Here is a 21463-nt window from a genome sequence, read left to right on the forward strand (position 1 = left end):
TATTATCTAAGTACATTGATTTATATACAGTACAGGGGTGTTGCCTATGGAAAACAAGGTGTAAACACTTGGTAAGCGATTGGTAGCTGATAAGTAAGGAATGTAAGGGGTGAGTAATCAACTTAGAAAGCATTTGCAAGCATTGGTAAGGATAAGTAAGCCAGAAAGCAAAGAGTCAGTAAGCAAAGTCAAAAGATTGGTAAGTATTGGCAATAGGTGAGTCAAGGACAGTCAGAATTTCAAAATATGAGTCAAGTGATGTCAGAAACTGGGAAAGCACACTGGAATCTCATTAGGGGGAGGCTGTGCATGGCACATCTCAAAGAGATCACTTCTAGGCCAAGGTGGGATGACAGAGAGGCAGTGCTGATCTGATGCCCATATAGTACATCCAAAAGTGCACAGGGTGAGTCAAGTGTCAGAAAGGGGTCAAGCTTTGGGGGTCTGTGGTGTGACAGGAGCATAAGGGATTGCAACCTTCCCCCCCAACTGTCCTCTCAGTGAAGTGAATAAAAACTTCATGAATGAGGCTCTGTTGGAAGAGAGGATGAAGGAGCATCTTCTGCTGTATCTTGCAATAAGAAGGCAAGATGTGCATCATACTCATCATGGATGCGATCAGGGAGAGTGCAGAACAGTAGATTATACTGCAGCTGTCACAATTTTGGAAGAATGAAGGACAAGATTGGTATGAAGATGTTGCAGGGAGCAGGGAGGAAGGATCCATATGCTTCTCAGACCAGAGAGACTGAAATGACCACATAAGACCTTTCTAGCTGAATGACAGACCTGAGGTGACCAAAAAATGTCCTCCTAGGGGTCATACTGACAAAAAGAATGTGCTGTCCAGGCTGGATGGGCTGAGAGGGGGCAGACAAGGATGGGATGTACATACTGTCACATCCATGACTCTCAGACTCAATCCTGGTCCAGTCCAGACCCTTAGCCCCTATCTCTGGTCAAGTCCAGTCCTGGTCCAGCCTGGAAAACCCAACTCTGGCCTAGATAAGGTAGGGCAGAAACAGTTTTGATGCATGTCACATGACAAAGCATGATAAAATGTGACAAAACAAGGAAAAAACAATAGGAAAATGAACACTAGCTAGAATTACAAAATGCAAACTGTCAGATTGTCTAAATCATCAGTACTGAGATTTTGATAGTTTCAGAATATCAAAATTAGTTGCAACAAAGAAGGAGATAATTTTACAAAGTAAAAGTAGTATTGTTAAGTCTAATATCATGTACAAATATTGTCTGAAGCATTGCCACACTCTCTGGTGCATTGGTTGGCCCAATGCCCAAGCATTCAAGGAGGATGCAAGCTGGCCTTGCACACCTTGGATGCTGGGCAAAGAAGAAGAGTGTGTCAGACTTCATCAAGGCCGAGGAGAACAAAGATAATGTAAGTCTACTCACTGCATTGTGCAACTAGAGCCATACTGGTGTAAGATTCCCCCTGCTAGCTTAGATCTCTGTGAAATTTCATGTGGATCAACCGAGTTATCTATTCCAGTAATACAAGAAACATTACCTGACAGTCCTGACTTGCCTGACCTGGACTTGGACAACTTGGACTTGGATGACTTGGACTCAGACTCAGATTCAGACTCAGACTTGGAACCAGAGCTTGAGCCCCCAACTTGCAATGGGGAACCAGATGGGTTGGGCCCTATCTGTTGGAGATATATTCTCCCCTGTCTTTTCTGTTCACTTTGGTATGATGTTTTGGCTGCTTACATAAGCCCCTAGAGCGCACACATACTGCAGTCATTACACTGTTCCCTCAGTAGCTTGGACACTACTGAGGGTAAGAACTTATTGTTCCTAGTATGTTTACTATACTGATATCCTGTAGACTGCCTACAGGTACTGCTAATATACAGTAGTAGCTTGGACACTACTGAGGACTACCTACAGATATTTCTACACTATCAAGGGGTATGAAAGTTTGCAAGTGCATTTTGGTGACCATATGTCAGCAGTGGAGTTGGATGGGTTTGAATCATTTGATGGAGACAACAGAAATGATGGACACATCAGCTTCAACTGTGGTGCAATAGATGCACATCCAGCTCACCTCCAGTCACCCAAAACTAAGTTTCACTATGTTTCCAATTGCCTGGTGACAATCTGCATTCTCTGGTCAATGATCCCAACAGTCCCTCAGGCACAAAGTGCATTGGTGGATGTTGTGGAGTTGCTAAGACTGCTGAGAACATGTGGACACAGACAAAGACCAAATGAACTTATGAAATCTCTTGAAAAGCGACTAATGGGGATGGAATATTTCCTTTGGGCATACATTGATAGTGGCACTTGGATGACAGCTGCAAACAAGACAGCCACATTTATTGGATGGGGAACATACATGTCAAGGAAACTGAGGGAATGGTCAACGGTGTTTATCCTGGATCATGTGAGCTTACCACTGAGTAAATATGGGGTCTCCTGGACGAAATCCAGGATCAATGATGAAGATCTGAAATCAGAACTAGTCACCCACCTCCAATCTCTGGGGAAAAATGTCACAGCCACTGCAATCATTGATTATTTTGCACAGCCAGATGTAATGCAGTGGCATGGACTCCGAAAAAATATCTCACTGGCAACTGCCAAACAATGGATGGCTGGATGTGGATTTCATTGGACTGTGACTTGTAAGGGTCAGTATGTTGATGGCCATGAAAGGGAGGATGTAGTTTCATTCTGACAAAACAAATTCCTTCCTTCATGGTATGCACTTGAGCCAAGGATGTGGAGTTGGCAGGTAATCGAGGGGAAGCTTGTTGAGGTGCTTCCTTGTGCCCCTGGGGACTCACAGCCCACTGTCATCATCTGGTTCCATGATGAATCAATCTTCTATGCTCATGATTGATGCAAAAAGGGCTGGGTACACATGAGCAAGATGTCAACTCCACAACCAAAAGGAGAGAGGCCAACTCTGATGGTGGCTGAATTTGTGTCAGCTGATCATGGATGGCTGTGCTCACCTGATGGAACTGAGTTGGCCAGGATTTTGTTTCATCCAGGAAAGGGCCATGATGGGTATTTTTCAAATGATCAGACCATCCATCATGTTGAAAGAGCAATGGCTATCCTTGAGAAACACTATCCAAATGAAGATCATGTCTTTATCTTTGATAATGCATCCACTCACATGAAACGATCAGAGGACTCTTTGTCAGCACAAAACATGCCTAAGGGATGCAGAGAGTGGGGGGTTGATGTGCCAGTCCAAGATGCAAGTGGACAGGCTGTGCTGGGTCCCAATGGAAAACCACTGACAACAAAGGCTCGGATCACATATGGATTCTTCAAAGATGAGACACCACAGGAGTTCTACTGGCCAGATGGCCATCATCATTCTGGGAAATTTAAGGGGATGGCACAGATCTTGATAGAACTGGGCTTTAACATCACACACTTGAAGGCACAATGCAAGCACTGCGAGCCAAGTGCAACAATGTGCTGCTGCCACCAGATTCTATTTAATCAACCAGATTTCATTAATATTGAAACAATCCTGGAATCCACATGCCCAGCAAGGGGATTCCATGTGGTCTGTCTGCCTAAATTTCACTGTGAATTAAATTTTATTGAACAGTGCTGGGGGTATGCAAAACAGACCTACTGCTGTTATCCACCTTCATCAAAGGAATCCAAGCTGGAGATGAATGTCATAAAGGCACTGGATTCTGTACCATTGGATAGCATGTGAAAGTAAGTAATTTTATTAATATACCATAGTATTGGAATGAGCTAATACACATCTAGATTTTCAACTCAATCCCACAGGTTTATGGATGCATATCACAAGGGGTTGAATGGAGAGCAGGCTGCATGGGCTGCAAAGAGATATCATGGACATCAGGTTTTGCCATCAACAATCTTAGAGGAATTTGATAATGAAAAGAAGGTAAACTAATTCTAATGCAAGTACCATAGGTTAGATGAAGTATCATACAACAGTAATGCTACAATCTTTTAATGGACTATACCAAAAGTTGGAGCCTCAGGTTTCCTATTATGGAAGCAATGCTCCAGAGCTGCCACACTTTGGACCAGTGCTGGCTCTTTGCCAACTCTCTGTCACACTCTGTCACATCACATGATATGTATTGAAACTGTTTGAGCCCTACCTTAACTCAAGTCTGGTGTTTTACCCCTATCTCTGGTCCACTCTGGCCTCCCAGCCTTGCACTGCTCCACCCTGGTCCTCCCAGGTCCATGTCCAGGTCACCTGGACACAACTCCAGTCTGTGCTCCTATGCTTGTGCTATATTTAGTCTAGTCCATTCATCTGACTTTTGCTTACTGTACAAATCCTGTGTGCAACCCTGGTTATGCTGGTCACCTGGACTTTGACTATTACTCTCAGCACAGCCCCCACAGCTGTCCATACCTTGCAATCATCTTGATAATCGCTTATTCACAAGTCTGCCTTCATGTCCTTTACTCTGGCCCAGCTTCATGTATTTAACCCCTGTACATACTTCATAGCACCTCAGTCAGAATATCAACTCAGTATTACCCTCAATTCTGTATTACCCCTTGAGTCTACTCTATAGCTAAGGCTGAGCCTTAAGCTATCCCTGGCCCCTGTCCTGAACCTATCCCCAGCTTGCATAACAGGTGCAAATGTCTCTGTGTAGTTGATCCCATGTACCTGTGCAAAGCCTTTGGCTACCAAATGAGCCTTGTACCTCTCAATTTCACCAGTCAGCCCTCACTTGATCTTGTAGACCCATTTTGAGTCAATCAGTTTATGGCCAGGAGGCAGGGCAACTTCCTCATACAGTCCGATGGACTTAAAGGTCTGTAATTTGTCAATCATCACAGTGTACCACTGATCTGCATTGGTGCATCACATTGCATCGTTGAATGAGTGAGGTTCATTGTCATGTGTTGTGGATGCTTTGTAAGCCACTTCCTCATTCGTCTCAGCCACCTCAGCCTCATGTTGCCATGTGCATGCTCTCACTCTCAAGTGACTTCATTGATGGGGCTTCCACCCTCACTCTCTGCACCTGAACCCTCTGGTGCTGCAAGCTGTTGACTAGGTAAGGTTGTCCTGTCATAGGAATTGATGAAAAAGTGATAATCATCATCTCTAGGTGGTGCTTTTCGTGTTGTGGTGGACCTGCAGGTCTCTCAAGGTGGAATTGGAGTTGGATAGGGCTGCAGGGGTGTTGCTTTATGCATGGTAGGTTTCAGTGTCGTCCTAGCTCACTTTACTGATGGTTTTGAGGCTGTTTCAAGCGCTTTTTTAGGACTCTGGCTGCTGCCTGGCATGTTACCCTCCAAGTGCTGTGGGGAATGATCTACCATTGATCCTGAGTGATCAGGTGCATCATTTCACTCGATTTTGACCTCATGGACAACATCTTCACTCTCTGCCTCACTAGACTCAAGATCCCCATCATCAGACTCCATGTGAGCATGGCCTTCCATGCCTGAAGCCCTGATGGTATCCAGGTGTGACATATTGCCCTTTTGGGCATTCCCTCTTATGTTCACTGGTTTACTAACCATGCCTGCAGGATCTTCTTCTATCCAGATGTGATCTAGGCCTGCTGCTGTGCTTCCCTCATCAAATACTACATCCTGGGATTCGAAGACACAACCAGTGGGCTGGTGTAAGCATAGGTATGCTTTCTTGTTCTCCACAAAGCCCAGATGAATGCATTTTAAGGACTTCGCATCTAGCTTCTTTCTTTTTTCCTCAGGTATATGTACGTGTGTGGTGCAGCCAAAGGTTTGGATATGGGCTAGTGATGGCTTAATCCCTGTAAAGGCTTCATATGGTGTGACATCCTTGGAGATAGCACAGGTTGGTGATTGGTTGATTAGGTAGGCCACATACTGGATAGCATCCCCCCAATATTTATTTGGCAGTCCAGCATCTTTTAGCATTGCCTGTGCACTTTCAACAAGTGTGCAGTTCATCCACTCGGCAATGCCATTCTCCTGTGGGGTATAGGCATTTGTCTTCTTGTGGTGGACCCCTTTTGACTTGAGGTAGGCCTTGAACTCATCTGAGCCATACTCCCCACCTCTGTCACTCCAAAAATAATTTGCTTTTTTGCCAGTCTCGACTTCAGCTCAAGCAAGATAGTCTTTCACTGAGGGGAAGACTTCATCCTTGGATTTTATTAGTTTAACCACAAGGTGGTGCGAGTGAGCATCAATGAAGGTTATGAAGTAGCAGTGTCCAGTTCAGGCTGTAGTCTCCATGGGGCCACATACATCAGAGTATGTCTGGTAGAGTACTGTTGGGCTTTCAATGTTTGACCTGATGGGTATCACCTTATGGTGTTGCTTCCCTTCAAGGCAAGGTTGGCATACAGAGCTCAAGTGCTCAGTGCTGGTAAGCTCCATGCCTTCAATCATTCCTGCTTTAACCAGTTTAAGCACAGATTTTGTATTTGCATGCCCAAGTTGTCAATGCCACAAGTCAGGTGTGGCTACAGACTTTGGTGCTGCAGCTGCGAGTGCCAGGAAAGTAAGGGTAGGGTCAAGTAGTGGAGATGGTCCTTGTATGACAAGTGTTCCATGACTCAGAGAGGGAGTCCTTGCTGCAAGGATGTAGAGTGAGCCTTGATGATGACCCACACCTACAGTGTCTGTACCATCGGTGATTGAGCATGTTCCACCCATGAAGGTGACCTGGACATTTCTAGTGGCAAGGTATGCCACCGAGAGGAGGTTTGCACTGAGATCTGGAACAAAGTAGACCTTCTGTAGTAGGATTCTACTGGTCTTCCCATTTGGAAGATCCATATGAAGTTCAATCTGTCCAATGGCAGTAGCAGGAATTGTGCTCCCATTTCCAATGACTACAGGCTGTGGGGGTGAGAGCATCTTTAGCGAAGTGAACCATTTATGCTGACAGCACATATTCACAGAGGCACCAGAGTCAATGACCCAGTGCATGTGTAGATTCTTGCCATTGTCAGTGGCCATGAAGAGCTGTAGGGCACTGTCTTCAGCAGGTGAGATGCGTGTGACTTTAGCAACAAGTTTGTCCTCCTTAGGCTTATCCTTTTCAGCCTGTGACAGGGACTTGGCTGCCTCATCAGCCTTCTTCTTGTAGCAGTCATCTTCGACATGGTTCATCTTCTTGCAATAGCCACAAGCCTTTTTCTTTTTCTTGTCATTCCTCTTTCCCTTTTTGTTAGGTGTCTTTGTTACGAGGGCAGTTTGTGCCAAAGAGGTGCAGCAAGACTTCTCTTCTATCAAGACTTGGGAAATGACAGAGTCCAGAGTTAGTTTCTCATCGGATGACATGAGTATAGTGCAAAGGGTTAAGTATGAGGTTGGAAGGGAGATGACCATGGCTATGGCAACAAGAGAGTCTTCAAGGGGCTGTCCAAGAGACTTTAGGATTGTTGCCTTCTGCCACATGGCATTAAGCTGTGTCTCCATTGAGACATCATCTGCTAGGGTACCATGAAATAGTTTGCCTATAAGGTAGGCTATCATTTGTTTCCCTTTGCCTTCATAGCGCTCGCATAGCTTTTTCCAGACTTCTGCTGCCATTGTGGCATGCAGAACACCACTAAGTGGGTCATCCTTTAGAGTAAGCATGATTTGAGCCCTTGCTTCTTTATCCTTGTAGTGCCAGTCTGCACATGCAACTGGATCAACTGCTACATCAGGTGCCTTCAACTTTCCTTCTACAAGCTCCTAAAGTCCACAGACATCTAGGATCATCATAATTCAGTACTTCCATGTCTGGAAGTTCAAACCATTGTCTTCAAGGGACAGTATGTCATAGAGTTAACTGGAGGCTTGAGTAGCTTTACCCAAAGGTGTAGTAGAGGTTACTGTTGAGGTGGAGACTGGGACCTTTGAGGGACCAGAAGTGGATGCTGACAGACCAGACATAGTAGACACTTTGTACCAGACTTGACATGTTCAACTTTCCTAGGATTAGAACTCGCAGGTGGGGCTCATAACCTTTTGGAGGATGACGAGCTGCAGGATTGTCAAGTCTATAGAGAGGAATATACTCAGACTTCAAGTTGGTTGAAGCTGAACAATTAACTACCTATAGAGAGGAATATACTGTAGGTAGGTAAGTAAGTGTTCCAATATAATGAATGGAAGGAGTCCCACCTCAGACTTCAAGTTGGTTGAAGCTGAGGTGCAGTTAAAAAAAAATAAACTGCTAAGTGTCCGCTTTTGGATTATGTAATGTTGTGCTTGGTGAACCACAACTAAGGTAAAAGTGATAAACTCCAACATCATTCTGTACCTAAGTACAGGGCTTTATAGTCCAGGCAAACCCAGAACCTAAGTAAGACAAGGTATGAACAAAGGAAAGGTGTGTGACAGTGCATACACATAGGACAGGTTGCAACAAGTGCCAAGGGCATACTACTAGTGCAAGAGGAACAGAGACTGTGGTAAAGAAAAGTGTCTGAAGGAAAGGAAGCAACAGGAGTACAGTGGCTGCAGGTATCATGATGCACAAGAGGGAGCAAGGGCATGGGAAGGTAGCAAGGTAGGCAGGAAGACAGCACATGAGCATCAGTGGATGTGAGTGGTCTGGGGGCATAATGATAGTTGTGGAATGGTTGATGATAGGGGCTTATGCATCCAAGGAACACGGATTCCTTACACCTGTGGGGGACTTTGATGCTGACTGTCCCTGGTCAGCCATGTGGCACAGAAGATGTAAACAATGATGCTGCATGGTGATGGAGAAGGTGGGGTGCCAAGGATTCAGGAACACTGGTGAATTCCATGTAGAAGTGAATGAAGCATGGTGCCAAGGAATGTGAGAAGACTGTTGAATGCTGCATAAAGGCATCTGGACCAATGACATAATCACCTCATGGCTGCTAAGTATATAATTATTAGTGCACAGCTCAAACCTTCACATCAATTGGATTCTTCCCCCCCATCATCAATCCCTCTCAATCATATCATGTCTGCCAATGGTGCCCCTCAACTCTCCCAGCTGGTCCACACAGCTACCCCCAACTCAGTGTGGGACATGACTTCTGGGAAGTGTGCAACTAGAGGAGGGCTGTAGAGAGAATTCCCTAGGAACATCCCAAGGGGTGCTGGGCGGAAGGAGAAGTTGAGAATAAAACTAGAAAGGGAGAGGTATTCATGTGAGGGCCATGGAATTTAATTCCAGATGGATGTGGACATGTGAGGAACAGCGAGATGGGTATATGAAATTCTGAGAAGCCATTATGCAATGAGGAGAGTGTATGGAGATGAGAGAGAAACAGGATAAGGTGCATAGGAATGGAGGATGCAGGAGACACAAAGACCACTGGAAATGCTGTAGACACTGTAGACTCAATATATGCACTTAGACTCTAGGAACTCTTGAACTCATGAAACACACACAGATAGTGACTCTACAAGTGGGTGTTATGTTTCCAACATTACATCAGAATTATATAGTACAAGGGATGTAGGTACAAGTCAGAGTAAGGTGGGGTGGAAAAACTAAAAGACCAGAAAATAAAGGAAAGGATGAAAGACATCAGTGAAATACAGATGCATGTGAAATAGTCCAGCAAGTGGTAGATGAGAGTAAAATGGGACAACAGTAAGGGGTATCTTCCAACAGAATGAGGGTACATGTACAAGTGAGGGGCAGAGCTGGCAGGAAGGGGAAGCATAGGAGGGCAGAGCATACTGGCATGAAGTCCAGCTTGTGAAATTTGGGGTGACAGGGGTAACTGGAGTTTTTTAGAGGCAACTGGCATGGATGAGTGGTGATGTGGCTCAGCTACTGAATTCTGGATGACTCTGGGTGAATGTGGAATTTCTGGATCAGCTTATTGATGACTGGGCAACATGCTGAAGGTCAGGAGGAACTCTGAAGGCAACAGGGGTTGGGAGGAAGCACAAGGTTATGAGCAGGAAGAATTCCAAAAGTGTCCAAAGGCATAGAGTGATAGGGTTTTGTCACAGAGGTCAGTGGAATTTAGTGACAGATTCCTGTTCCAGCCTCAGGGAGTATATGGCTCCCCTACACCAGTGTAGGAATTGATAATAGATGGTACCTAGAATTAGCAATTATCAGTGATGGGCAAGATTTGTGCTCAACCCAAAAGTGGGGATCTCACTGGAGAAAAGAAGTGTAGTAAAAGTGTAAAAAAGATGTGAACTGAAATGAATACTTAGCTCTGCCTGTGCAATACCTTCTGCCAGTCCTCCTGGCACCTTGGGTACTCCCCAAGGTAATAATTCTAACCTTGAAAACTCGCTGAAATGCGAGACTATATCACCCTACTACAGAGGGCCTCTGACATGGATTGCTTGTTTTTTTGGTAAACTGAACTCACATGAACACAGCACATGCACTTAGTCAGCAACATGGTTGCTCACCACTAAGTCCAGTGGTACAAACATAAAAACAAAAGCAAGAAACAAAACAACTCCCTCAACCCCTAAACTCCTGACCAAGATGAATTCTCCTAGGGAACTCAAACTCCCTACATCCAAGGGGTGGTTTAGAATTCACTGTCCTCAGTTGCTCTCCTCCTCACATGAACATCCTTGACTTCACCATGCCTCCCTCACTCTCTACCCTCATGCCCTTTGAACACAACTCTTTGCCCCTCTAACCTCATGCTACTTGAACACAACTCCCTTGTCTCCAAAGACCCACTCCCAGCCTTGCAGCACAACCCTCTCTGCCCTCAAAACTTCTCACCCTTGGACACAGTTCCTTCCACCCAGGACCACCACCTGGCCTCTTGAACACATACCCTGCTTCTCGAACTCCTCACCCTCCTTGTAGACAACCCCTTTGACCCTCAATCACTCCACAGCCCCCAAGTTCCTTAAACTGAATGACCACAGAGGTAACTCTGAGCATGCAAACAAGTGAGTAATAAATTGAGTGCAGAGTGGAGTAGTGGCTGCTCCTTGAGGCGCAGTTTTTGGCCCTCTACAAAGCACCTTGAATACATATATGTACCTAGAAAACAACTCCCAATCAGTTGTGTAATTACTATCCTTGTACACATGCAGCCGTGACTCCTTTTCATCCTTAAGATGATCTAGTACAAGGAAAAACAATGAAACTTGAAAATATACATCAGGGTGAGCAGGATCACCCAAGGACTAGTGTGAATCAGTTGAGCAATGTCACATGAAGCAAAAACTCGTATTAAGGAAACTATATATGATATGCTCACCAGGATCTTCACTGTACTGTCCTTCTCATCCTCATACCCTCAACTCTCTGCACACACACACACTTGACTTCTCATACTTCGACCAGTACTTCATCTGGTGGCCAAAGCCCTCATGCTAAGTGTTGCCAAGTGACTTCAAGTCATCTGTCTTTGTTTGCTACTTTTTCAACCCTAGACACAAAAGACACTGATGTAGTATATGTTCAAACTAAAATAAAACCTGTCACCTTTAGTCCATAGACTCTTGAGTCCTCCTCGATGATAGGTCTTCGACCCCAATGGGTGTAGGTACTAATTTCATTTGATCTTGGTTGTTGGCCTTCAACCTCACAGTCAGGTGGACGAAGTCTTGATGCTAAGTACTGATGGATGGCTTCAAGCCATCCATTCCCATTGATCGCCTTTTCCTTTGCACTAAAGTACCTGTACTTTGCAGTATAAAGTGTTCAAACCAAAACTAAAAAGGGTACCTGGACTTTGTATATCCCTTTCCTGAGTTTCCCCTCCTTGTTTGATGCTAACCTCAAAACCTTTCCACAGTGGAGCTTCATCTTCACAACTCAGTGGCTATCTTCTTTCATTATCAGGTCTTCGCACTCTGCCTTTGACATGCACCCCTCTGTGCTGAGGGCTGGTACCACTGCATTAAGGTCACTTGAGTCTTTGCTTGTACTTCTTAGCTCTTCTTGTAACCTAGAATAACCTAGCCATAAGTAAAATGCCATGAGACAAGAACACAACTTTGGGCCATCAAGCCCTCTCAGCATGTCTCCAAGGTCTCTTGCATGTCTTGCATGGTCTTGTGCCACTGCAAGTAGCCTTCATAAGTCAATTTGGAACTGTCATACTTGTAAATGCAACTGCCCTTGGTCATAGTTGTCAGGTACTCTGAAACAACATGATCATAAGTAAGTTAACATGAAACTAAAACAAAAACTTGGATTGTCACATGCAGCAATCAAGGCCTTTCCACTGTCCCTCCAATGGGAAATGTCTCCTGGTCCGAAACACTGTCCCTCGGTGTTGAAATGTGGCACTGCAGTACATAGCTTGCCTGTAGACTGTTGTGTTCATTGGGCGATCTCCTGAAGCTCCTTGTCAAGCATTTTTGGTGAATGTTGAGCTCACCCCAACCCCCATTGAACATGTTGCTTTGACTCTTCAGCCTGTTGTTTCTCCTTGCATACCACTGTGGGATTGTGTACTGCAGGCCTTTTGCAGCTGGTAGCCTCATTGACATCTTCTATGACCTCATGTGCCCTAGAATAACGTAGCTTTAAGCAAAATGTGTCAGGGAAGAGACTAAAATTTGGGCTGTTGGGCCCATCTGGTATGGCCTCTATGCATCTCGCATGTCGAGCATCTTCCTCTGCCATCAAAGACTGTTGCTGTAGTCTGATTGGTATTCACCAGACTTGTCTCTCCATATGTCCATGCATTCTTTGCTTGTAGTCTCTTGCAGACCCTTGAATTGTGGTCACCATCTGTCATAGATACCCATTCATCCTATAATAATGAGGAGGTAATTATGGTGTCCTAAAATCGAAACAAGAACATGAGCTGTCAAGCTCAGCATGTACATCCATGAGGCCTCTCCTCCTTTGAATGACTTCTGTTTCTTCAAACAACCATTGATTGCTGGCAAACCACTCCACCATCCTTTGTACTCTTGTTCCTTCCCCTAGTCACTCATATGTACTTTGTACCTTTGGACTTGATAGTCCTCGCTCATGCTTGTTGTATAGTCCTGTAATGTCCCAGAAATAAATCAGTTCTCCATCTGTGATGAAGAATAGTTGTCCATTGCTTCGAGAATGGATGATGGGATCTGTGAGTTCATGTGGGTCAAATGAGGTGTTGAATGCAGATAGGATGGATTCAGCATTGGATGCAGGTGTGACATAGGGACCAAGCATCTGCATGGAGCTGTGTATCGTGCAGTGATATTTGGTTGTGGCACATATGGGAGGGAGAGCATGGTATAAAGATTCGCTGGACTTCGTTGTCACACTGTCGAGGCCCAGTTTGGGTTCACTCAACATGGCAGAAGAGTAAGAGGGACGAGGGATGAGCCTGTCCCCTCTGAGAATGTGTTCATGCATGATGATCTCTAAACAGGTGTTGCATTGATACACTCAAAATGCTCCATCCTCCATCCAGCAGTCTCTGGGCATCATTACACACATCAAACGGGTTCTCCAGAGAGGGTACTTGCTTGTTGACATTCATGATGTCAGTGCCAATAAACACAACACTTGTGGCACTTGTGCAGATGAGCATATGGATGCCAGCTGTGATTGCTGTGTCGATGATGGCTTGGGTGCCCTTGATGTTGGCCTTGATGAAGATGGAGGGGTCTTCCATGCCTTGTTGTAGTAAGGTAGCATGTACGGTACACACAGCACCCAACTTGTTCAATATATCCAACATGTCCCAATCATCTACAATGTCTCCCAAATAAAACAGGACACCATTCACTGACCATTCAATGATATGTTGTCCTATGAACTCACTTTGATCAACAGTAAGGTAAGTGTCTTCATCTTGAAGGGACATGGTTGCAGGTCATCCTGATCTGGACCTTTGTACTGTAGGTGCATCGACACTCGAAGATTCATTGCTACTCTGTAAAAACTTGCGCTCCCTAAAATGCTGTAGCCATAAGTAAAATGCTAGAAAGAAAAACCTAGAACCTGGGCCATCGAGCCCATTCGGCATGGTCTCGATATGCCTTGTGTGTTGCACATGAAGTTGCGACTCCAAAACCCTCTATTGTGCTGCTATTTGTATTAAGTCTTGCATGCAATTCCATAGAGTTGCTTCTAACTTTTCTCTTGTGGCTTCTCTTGGTTGTTGTACCCATCACACTGTAACTGGACACATTCTGTCTTTGAAGTCATTTTCTACCCTAGAATAGTGTAACCATAAGCAAAAAGTTGCACAACTGAAATAAAAACTTGGGCTGTTGCATTCAGCACTCATGCTCGTTGGATGCTGTATTTTCGATGACCATCCAGTCTGAAATTTGGTTTGTCCTGCATGTTTTTTCTGGACTGGTGACACCTATCTTGTTGGAGATTATAAAGTGCCAGTGTGGTTGTGACTTAGGTGCGCTTCAGCCATGATTACATAATCACATTAGAGCATACACAGTGATGCATTCCCTTTACTATTCCCTCAGTAGTTTCACACCTACTGAGGTAGCCTATAGGTTTCAATATATCTGTGGCATGGTCTGACCTGCCCATTGTTTTTTTGGGAGGTGTCTGATGATTCATGATTTGTAGAGGGGCTGATGTGCATGACTACATCCCTTGTTTGTGTTGTCCTCTTTGCCAGTACTAGTGCAGTCTCACAGTGATGAACATGATGCACATGTCTTCAGCTTGGCTACCTGGCTGAGATGGGCACTGAGCAGTTCCCCCCTATTACTGACCTTGACATTCACTTGTTCTCAGGATGCTTTGGAGTTGAAGGCTCATTCAGAAGCAAAGGTTGATGATGAAGCCATCCTGTTCTCAACTCCTGGCTTTACCAATTTCTTAAAAGTTGTTGTCCACATTTCATTTCTCCCCCACTGCATGCTATTTCTTGGGACTGTGCAGTGTGCCTACTCATTCCCCATGATTGAAAACCCAGTGATGCACACAAATCAAAACATGCACTAGGTTTAGTAGGCAAGACATAATTTTGTAACTTTACAATCAAGCATAAACTGACTTGACCTTGCTTGTGAATGGTCACTGCAGAACCCAAAGGTTCATATATCAATGTCTGACAGATATCCACCTGTGTCAGGTGGTGGAGTTGTAGGAGGAAAGTGTTTACCATTTAGCTTCCACCATTGGATGTTACCTCACTTTACCAAGGATGACTTCAGTTCAGAGGTGAGTGGATTGATGGAGAACCATACCTGTGTGGGCTGACCCTGCAGGAGTTCTGTTGCCATGCCATGGTTGGTCAAGAAGCTCTCATTGATACTGTTGTCAATGGAGGAGACAGGCTATATCCAATGATGTCTCATCAAGGTGTTGGAGGATGTCATGGTCTACTATGGCAGTGCAGTGCATGATCCATTGGGTGACCTCATCTGGTTCATGTACAAAGAAATGGTTGGTGTGACCCAGGGCAGTCTGATATATATTGTCTTCTGCAAGAAATGTCTTGCCATGTGTCAGGTCTTCACTGGTATACAAATGGTCATCAACTACTGGCTTTTCCATAATGGTTTCAGTATCAGCAATGGTGATCTATTGCTGGACTGAAAGTGACAAGCTTCATCACCAAAGAAAATTGCAGAAAGGAAGCAGAGGGTCCAGGAGATTATTGATGATGCATATCACAACCACTTGAAGGCCATGCCTAGCATGACTATCCTAGAATTGTTCAAAAGTATGGTTGAATGTAAATTTAACCTTGATTGTGACCATTCTGGTTGATATGTGCAGGAGCACTTGAAGGAGGACAATAATGTCAAGAAGATGGTTACTGCAGGATCAAAATGTTCATACATCAATGTCTTGCAGATGTCTGTCTGTGTTGGGCAGCAGAGTGGAAGGAAAGTGTATACCATTCAGCTTCCATCACTGGACATTACCTCATTGTGCAGGGAGTTCAAGCACAAGTACTGTGTTGATGTTACAGGCAAGAAGGGTGGCTTCCATGCTGGATTTTGGCAGATTGGTATTGATTACTCCCCACTACATGCCTGTCAAGTTGTAAAATATCATTCACAATGCTGTTCAGATCTTCCACATTGACCACTGCAAGCTTAGCAACCTTGGATGAGGATACATTGTCAACAAAGTTCCACCAACTCAAGGAGAAGCTCCTGGCTGTGCTGGGTGATGATGAACTTAGCAGGAAAGGTTGGACCTCCTACACCTGCTGGCACACCTGTGATGATCATTAATTATATGTATGACACTCCTTGCATGCTTGTATTGATGTTGTTGTACTGCATGTACCATATCAAGGTGGGCACTTGTGGCATCCAGGGATGACAAGAAGGCTTATGGTGTGCTAGGTGATTGATGTCAAGGGTAGGGATCTGCCATGTCAAGGATGGAAAATCTCCAACTTGACATGGAGAATCCCCAACATGACATGGAGAATCTCCACCCTTAACATAGAAAATCACCAGTGGGCCATGGAGAATCCCCACCTTTGACATGGAGAATCTCCAACATGGCATGGAAAATCCCCAGTGGGCCATGGAGAATCTCCAACATGGCATGGAGAATCCCCAGTGGGCCATGGAGAATCCCCAACATGGCATGGAGAATCTCCAACATGACGTGGAGAATCCCCATCCTTGACATGGAGAATCCCCAACATGACACAGAGAATCCCCAGTGGGCCATGGAGAATCCCCAACATGGCATGGAGAATGCCCACCTTTGATGTGGAGAATCTCCAACATGTCATGGAGAATCCCCAGTGGGCTGTGGAGAATCCCCAATGTGGCATGGAGAATCCCCAGTAGGCCATGGGGAATCCCCAACATGACATGGAGAATCTCCACAGGTCATGGAGAATCCCCACACTTGACATGGAGAATCTCCAACATGACATGGAGAATCCCCAACATGGCATGGAGAATCCCCAGTGGGCCATAGAGAATCCCCATCCTTGACATGGAGAATCTCCACCCTTGTCCTGGAGAATCCCCAAAGGCCATTGCAAATCCCCAACATGGCATGGAGAATCCCCATCCTTGACACATGAGAATCTCCACAGGTCATGAAGAATCCCCACAGTTGACATGGACAACCCCCACAGGCCATGGGTAATCTCCAACATGACATGGAGAATCCCCACACTTGACAAGGAGAATTCCCAACATGACATAGACTCAATCCCCAGCAGGACATGGAGTATGCACTTAGAGGATCACCTTCTCTGTCCTTTACACCAACTGCTGATATACCTTGTGGTGTTGTTAGTGTTTGAGCCACTCAACAGTTCATTCTTTCATAGGACAATACTCTCTGCTTCATGTTCCTTGTCTCCATCCTCTCACACCTGTGTGATTTTCCTGGTGTCAAAGAGGAGATGGTAGTGTCCCAAACTTCTGAAAATCACAGAGTTTTTCCAATGGTATATTTGTTGACTTTGTCATGGGAGTTTGTTGGTGTCCAAACTGTCCTCCATCATCTTGTTAGGGCAGCATGAGGGGCAGGGTGAGCTAAAGCACAGGGTAGGTTAGTTTGAGTGCATAAGGATGAGTGGAGTGTTTGGTCAGGGGGATGTTTCCTGAGAGTTAACACCCAGATGATTCTGATGTCATATGCAGAAGGTGTCATTCTACCTCCCTTTCCTCTATCATCTGCCCTGCCCCTTTCTCCCCCTGTACCACTCACCTGCTGTCTGTTCTCCTCCATCCACCCTGCCTTTCAAGGAATCCCCCTGATCACCCTAGGATTCCAATACAAGTGCCATAATTGATGGTCTCAAGTTGTGTCACTCTGTAAGAATGGCTTCCAACTTGCCATGGCCTGGGAAAATGGGCCTATTTAGCCTGGGGAAAGCCCAGGTTCACCCTGGCAAGTGGGTCTATTTGGCCTGGGGAAATCCCAGGACCAACCTGGAAAGCAGGTCTATTTAGCCTGGGGAAAGCCCAGGATCAACCTTGAAAGCAGGTCTACTTAGCCTGGGGAAAGCCCAGGTTCTCCCTGGAAAGTGGGTCTATTTAGCCTGGGGAAATCCCAGGATCAACCTGGAAAGCAGGTCTATTTGGCTGGGGAAAGCCCAGGATCAAGCTGGAAAGGGAGTCTATTTAGCCTGGAGAAAGTCCAATTTGGACCCCAGCTACCCTTTCATTTGATGTATAATATATATATATTATGGAGAAAATGTTTTTTCCAACCATATTAAATTGCTGCTCTGGAGAATCTGCAGGAATGGTGGTGGAGAATCCCCAAAAGTTGGGAATTCCCACTAAAATGACACCTATTAGGTTAATACTTATATCAAAATCTTCAGACCTAATAGGTCTCCAAGGGGGGTTGACTGAAGTGACTTGGTTGCTTGCTCAACATTTGCTGCTCAAAAAACAGTTCTGAAAATTTCAGAGTTCCTGAGTGTAGACTGTAGCTAGAATCAAGACTTTAAACACTTAGCTTGTCCAACCTAATCCAAAAAATAAATTCATGCAGTGATAATGAGGTGGCTTCTTTCCCCAAAATGAACAGAACCCCCCTTGCAGTGGGCTCCAGATGTAGGAATTGATAATAGATGGTACCTAGAATTAGTAATTATCAGTGATGGGCAAGATTTGTGCTCGACCCAAAAGGGGGGTTCCCACTGGAGAAAAGAAGTGTAGTAAAAGTGTAAAAAAATGCGAACTGAAATGAATACTTAGCTCTGCCTGTGCAATACCTTCTGCCAGTCCTCCTGGCACCTTGGGTACTCCCCAAAGTAATAATTCTAACCTTGAAAACTCACTGAAATGCAAGACTATATCACCCTACTACTGAGGGCCTCTGACATGGATTGCTTGTTTTTTTGGTAAACTGAACTCACATGAACACAGCACACATGCCTTAGTCAGCAATGTGGCTGCTTGCCACTAAGTCCAGTGGTACAAACACAAAAACAAAAGCAAGACACAAAACAACTCCCTCAACCCCTAAACTCCTGACCAAGATGGATTCTCCTAGGGAACTCAAACTCATTCTCTACACCAGTCAAAGCAGAGAAGGCTGCTCTGAAGGCAAGGTTTGTTGCTGCCTCCACAGCTCTGGTTGCTGAGGCTAGGTGCCTCCTGGATGACAAGGAGGAGCTGTGGGAGAAGGCAATGTGTATGTGCTGATGGGAGATGAAAACAGTAAGTGCACAGTTCATTTGAGACTTGCAGCATTGACTGCCCCCTAGGGGGAAGTGTTCCTCCTTGTTGAGTGCAGAAGTGAGCTGGGCATTGACACCAGGATAGATGCAGTGGATGGGCCCACTATGGCAGAGGCTGATGAGGCCTACAAGAGGTAGGTGGCCAAGGAGATTGTGCAGGGAAAGGCCAATGAAGATGTGCAGATGGGAGAGGAGGCCTCACAGGATGTCAGTGAGCAGGGAGCAAACATAGAGGCACCAGCTGCAATGGTGAAGATGTCACACATCAAGGTGACTTGGCCTGCATGGAAGGTAAGAGCATGTTACATGCAGTATGCCAGCTTCTGACCCCAAGGGCCTTAGCATTCCTGGCAGACAATTGCAGAGAGCAAGGATGAAGTCGAGGTTCCAAAGGTCACCATACTGCCTGGGTCTATCCTCCACAAGGAGCCCTGCATGTGTTGTTTGGTGAAGAAGACCATGTGCACAGGACTGGTGGGGCACACTTGTGATGACTGCATGTGCATGAAGCAGGGGTGCAAGAGGTTGATGAAGTCAGTGGGAAAGAAGGCACAAGTTGGCATGTCGACTGGTAAGTAGTGATCTCATCACAGGGGGTCCAGAGCTAACAACCTGTAGTGCAGTCTTCAAAGTCCACCAAAGCCAGCTCCTCCAAGAGGGTTGCTGACAACAACAACAATGATGAGGTTGAGGTGGTCAAAAGCCACTTGCACATGAAGGAGAAGGTGCTGGTGTGTGGCATGCTCAAGAACAAGGTTGTGGCCAACCTTTTGCAATTGCTGAGGCTGTTATGGGCCAAGGCCATGGAGTCACAGGCTGCATACCTTCAACTTCAGGTGTGTGTCAATCAGCTTGCCAAGGCACTGGAGAAGATTGTGGTGGAGTAGGAATGACTGTAGCTAGTTTGGATTCCACATATGTTCCTGTCTGTATGTCAGCACACATAGCACTAAATATACTGCTATTTTCCCTTCTGTGCAAGGCTGTGACACAAAATGACTTGAAGTGCTTGAACACTCTCTGCAGGACAGTTCAGCTGTGGTAAGATACACTGCACAGGGTACTGCCTGACTTGTCTTCTTCCTGTGGCTTTCAACTTCTCTCAGCAGTGAGTCCTCATAGCATGGTGTTGATGGTAGGATGTGACAATGTCTTGAAGAGAGAATGAAGGGACATTCTATCAAGTGACTGGGATGGTCTTTGGGTATCAAATGTAAGGAGATGGAAGAAGAATAGGAATTGAAAGGAAAATAGATCAAGGGGCACACACTGACTATGCATTTGAAGAGAAAGCATGTGGGGTAGTTGTGAGTATCCATGGTATAAGTTGGGCAAGGATGGCATCAGTGAGACTAGTAAGAGAGGTGACAGGAATGTTGTGTTAGTTATATACTTATCAGGTGTTTTGTTATTTTTCTGGATGGTTTTGGACTGTTTGTTAGTGGCTTTTATGTTTTTTTGAGAGAGGAATAGCTATCAGCAGAATCACCAATGAAACCTGGGGTGGAACAGAGGTCTCCAGATGAAACCCAGGGTAAAACAGACAAGGGGAAATGAACTATGTTTGGTATCAGATGGAGCAAGTGGTATGCAGGCCACCTGTCATATCCATGACTCTCGGACTCAATCCTGGTTCAGTCTGGACCCATAGCCCCTATCTCCAGTGAAGTCTGGTCCTAGTCCTGCCTAGAAAACCTAACTCCAGCCCTAAGAAACCCAACTCTGGCCAAAATAACTCAAGTCTGGCCTCCTGGCCTTGTGCTGCTCCACCCCAGTCCTCCCAGGTCCATGTCCAGGTCACTCAGACATAACTCCAGTCTGTTTTCCTTTGTTTGTACTATATTTAGCTTGGTCCTCTTGTCTAACTCTGCTTACTGTACAAATCCTGTGTCCAACTCCAGTTATGCCAGTCACCTGGACTTTAACTATTAGTCTTGGCACAGCCTCTATGGCTGTCCTCTCTTGCTAATCACCTTGCTAATAGCTTATTAACAAGTCTGGCTCTATGTTCATAACCCTGGACCAGCCTCACATATTTAACCCATGTACATACTTCATAGCACTGCAGTCAGAATATCAACTTAGTATTACCCTCAACTCTGTATTACCCCTCAAGTCTACTCTATAGCTAAGGCTGAGCCTTAAGCTATCCCTGTCCCCTGTCCTGGACCTCTCCCCAGCTTGCATAAGGGTACAGCACATAAGCTGAGACCAAGGGAGGTAGATCCAACCCTGGACCAGCTTCCCCCTGTGTGCACTCCAAGACTGGTCACTTTCCCATGCTCCTGGCCTTAACTCTGGTCCAACTGGACTTGGCCCCTGTCTCCTGGTGTAGGGAATGAGTTTGAGTTCCCTAGGAGAATTCATCTTGGTCAGGAGTTTAGGGGTTGAGGGAGTTGTTTTATCTCTTGCTTTTGTTTTCATGTTTGTACCACTGGACT

The 21463-nt window shown here is 45.4% G+C and overlaps 3 protein-coding genes across 3 annotated transcripts; 2 read left to right on the forward strand and 1 right to left on the reverse strand.

Moving 5' to 3' along the window:
• Positions 1-905: 905 nt before the first annotated feature.
• F5J12DRAFT_781787 (uncharacterized protein) lies at positions 906-3906 on the forward strand (the record flags this gene model as incomplete). Its single annotated transcript, XM_051742616.1, has 10 exons — positions 906-1010; positions 1164-1213; positions 1264-1405; positions 1753-1830; positions 1859-1869; positions 1921-2670; positions 2703-2736; positions 2888-3559; positions 3715-3723; positions 3778-3906. The coding sequence occupies 10 exons, from the start codon at positions 906-908 to the stop codon at positions 3904-3906; spliced, it is 1980 nt and encodes a 659-aa protein (XP_051601402.1).
• A 9434-nt stretch (positions 3907-13340) lies between these two features.
• On the reverse strand, positions 13341-13718 carry F5J12DRAFT_703990 (uncharacterized protein; the record flags this gene model as incomplete). The annotated part of the gene is made up of 1 exon (XM_051740546.1): positions 13341-13718. A coding segment is annotated over one exon (378 nt), but the record flags the coding sequence as incomplete, so codon positions are not given.
• A 5010-nt stretch (positions 13719-18728) lies between these two features.
• On the forward strand, positions 18729-19909 carry F5J12DRAFT_781789 (uncharacterized protein; the record flags this gene model as incomplete). The annotated part of the gene is made up of 5 exons (XM_051742617.1): positions 18729-18893; positions 19050-19156; positions 19235-19313; positions 19377-19593; positions 19641-19909. The coding sequence occupies 5 exons, from the start codon at positions 18729-18731 to the stop codon at positions 19907-19909; spliced, it is 837 nt and encodes a 278-aa protein (XP_051601404.1).
• Positions 19910-21463: the final 1554 nt, after the last annotated feature.

The sequence above is a fragment of the Pisolithus orientalis genome (assembly GCF_024613125.1).
Source record: "Pisolithus orientalis strain OTSU chromosome Unknown F5J12scaffold_9, whole genome shotgun sequence".
Classification (NCBI taxonomy): Eukaryota; Fungi; Basidiomycota; class Agaricomycetes; order Boletales; family Pisolithaceae; genus Pisolithus; species Pisolithus orientalis.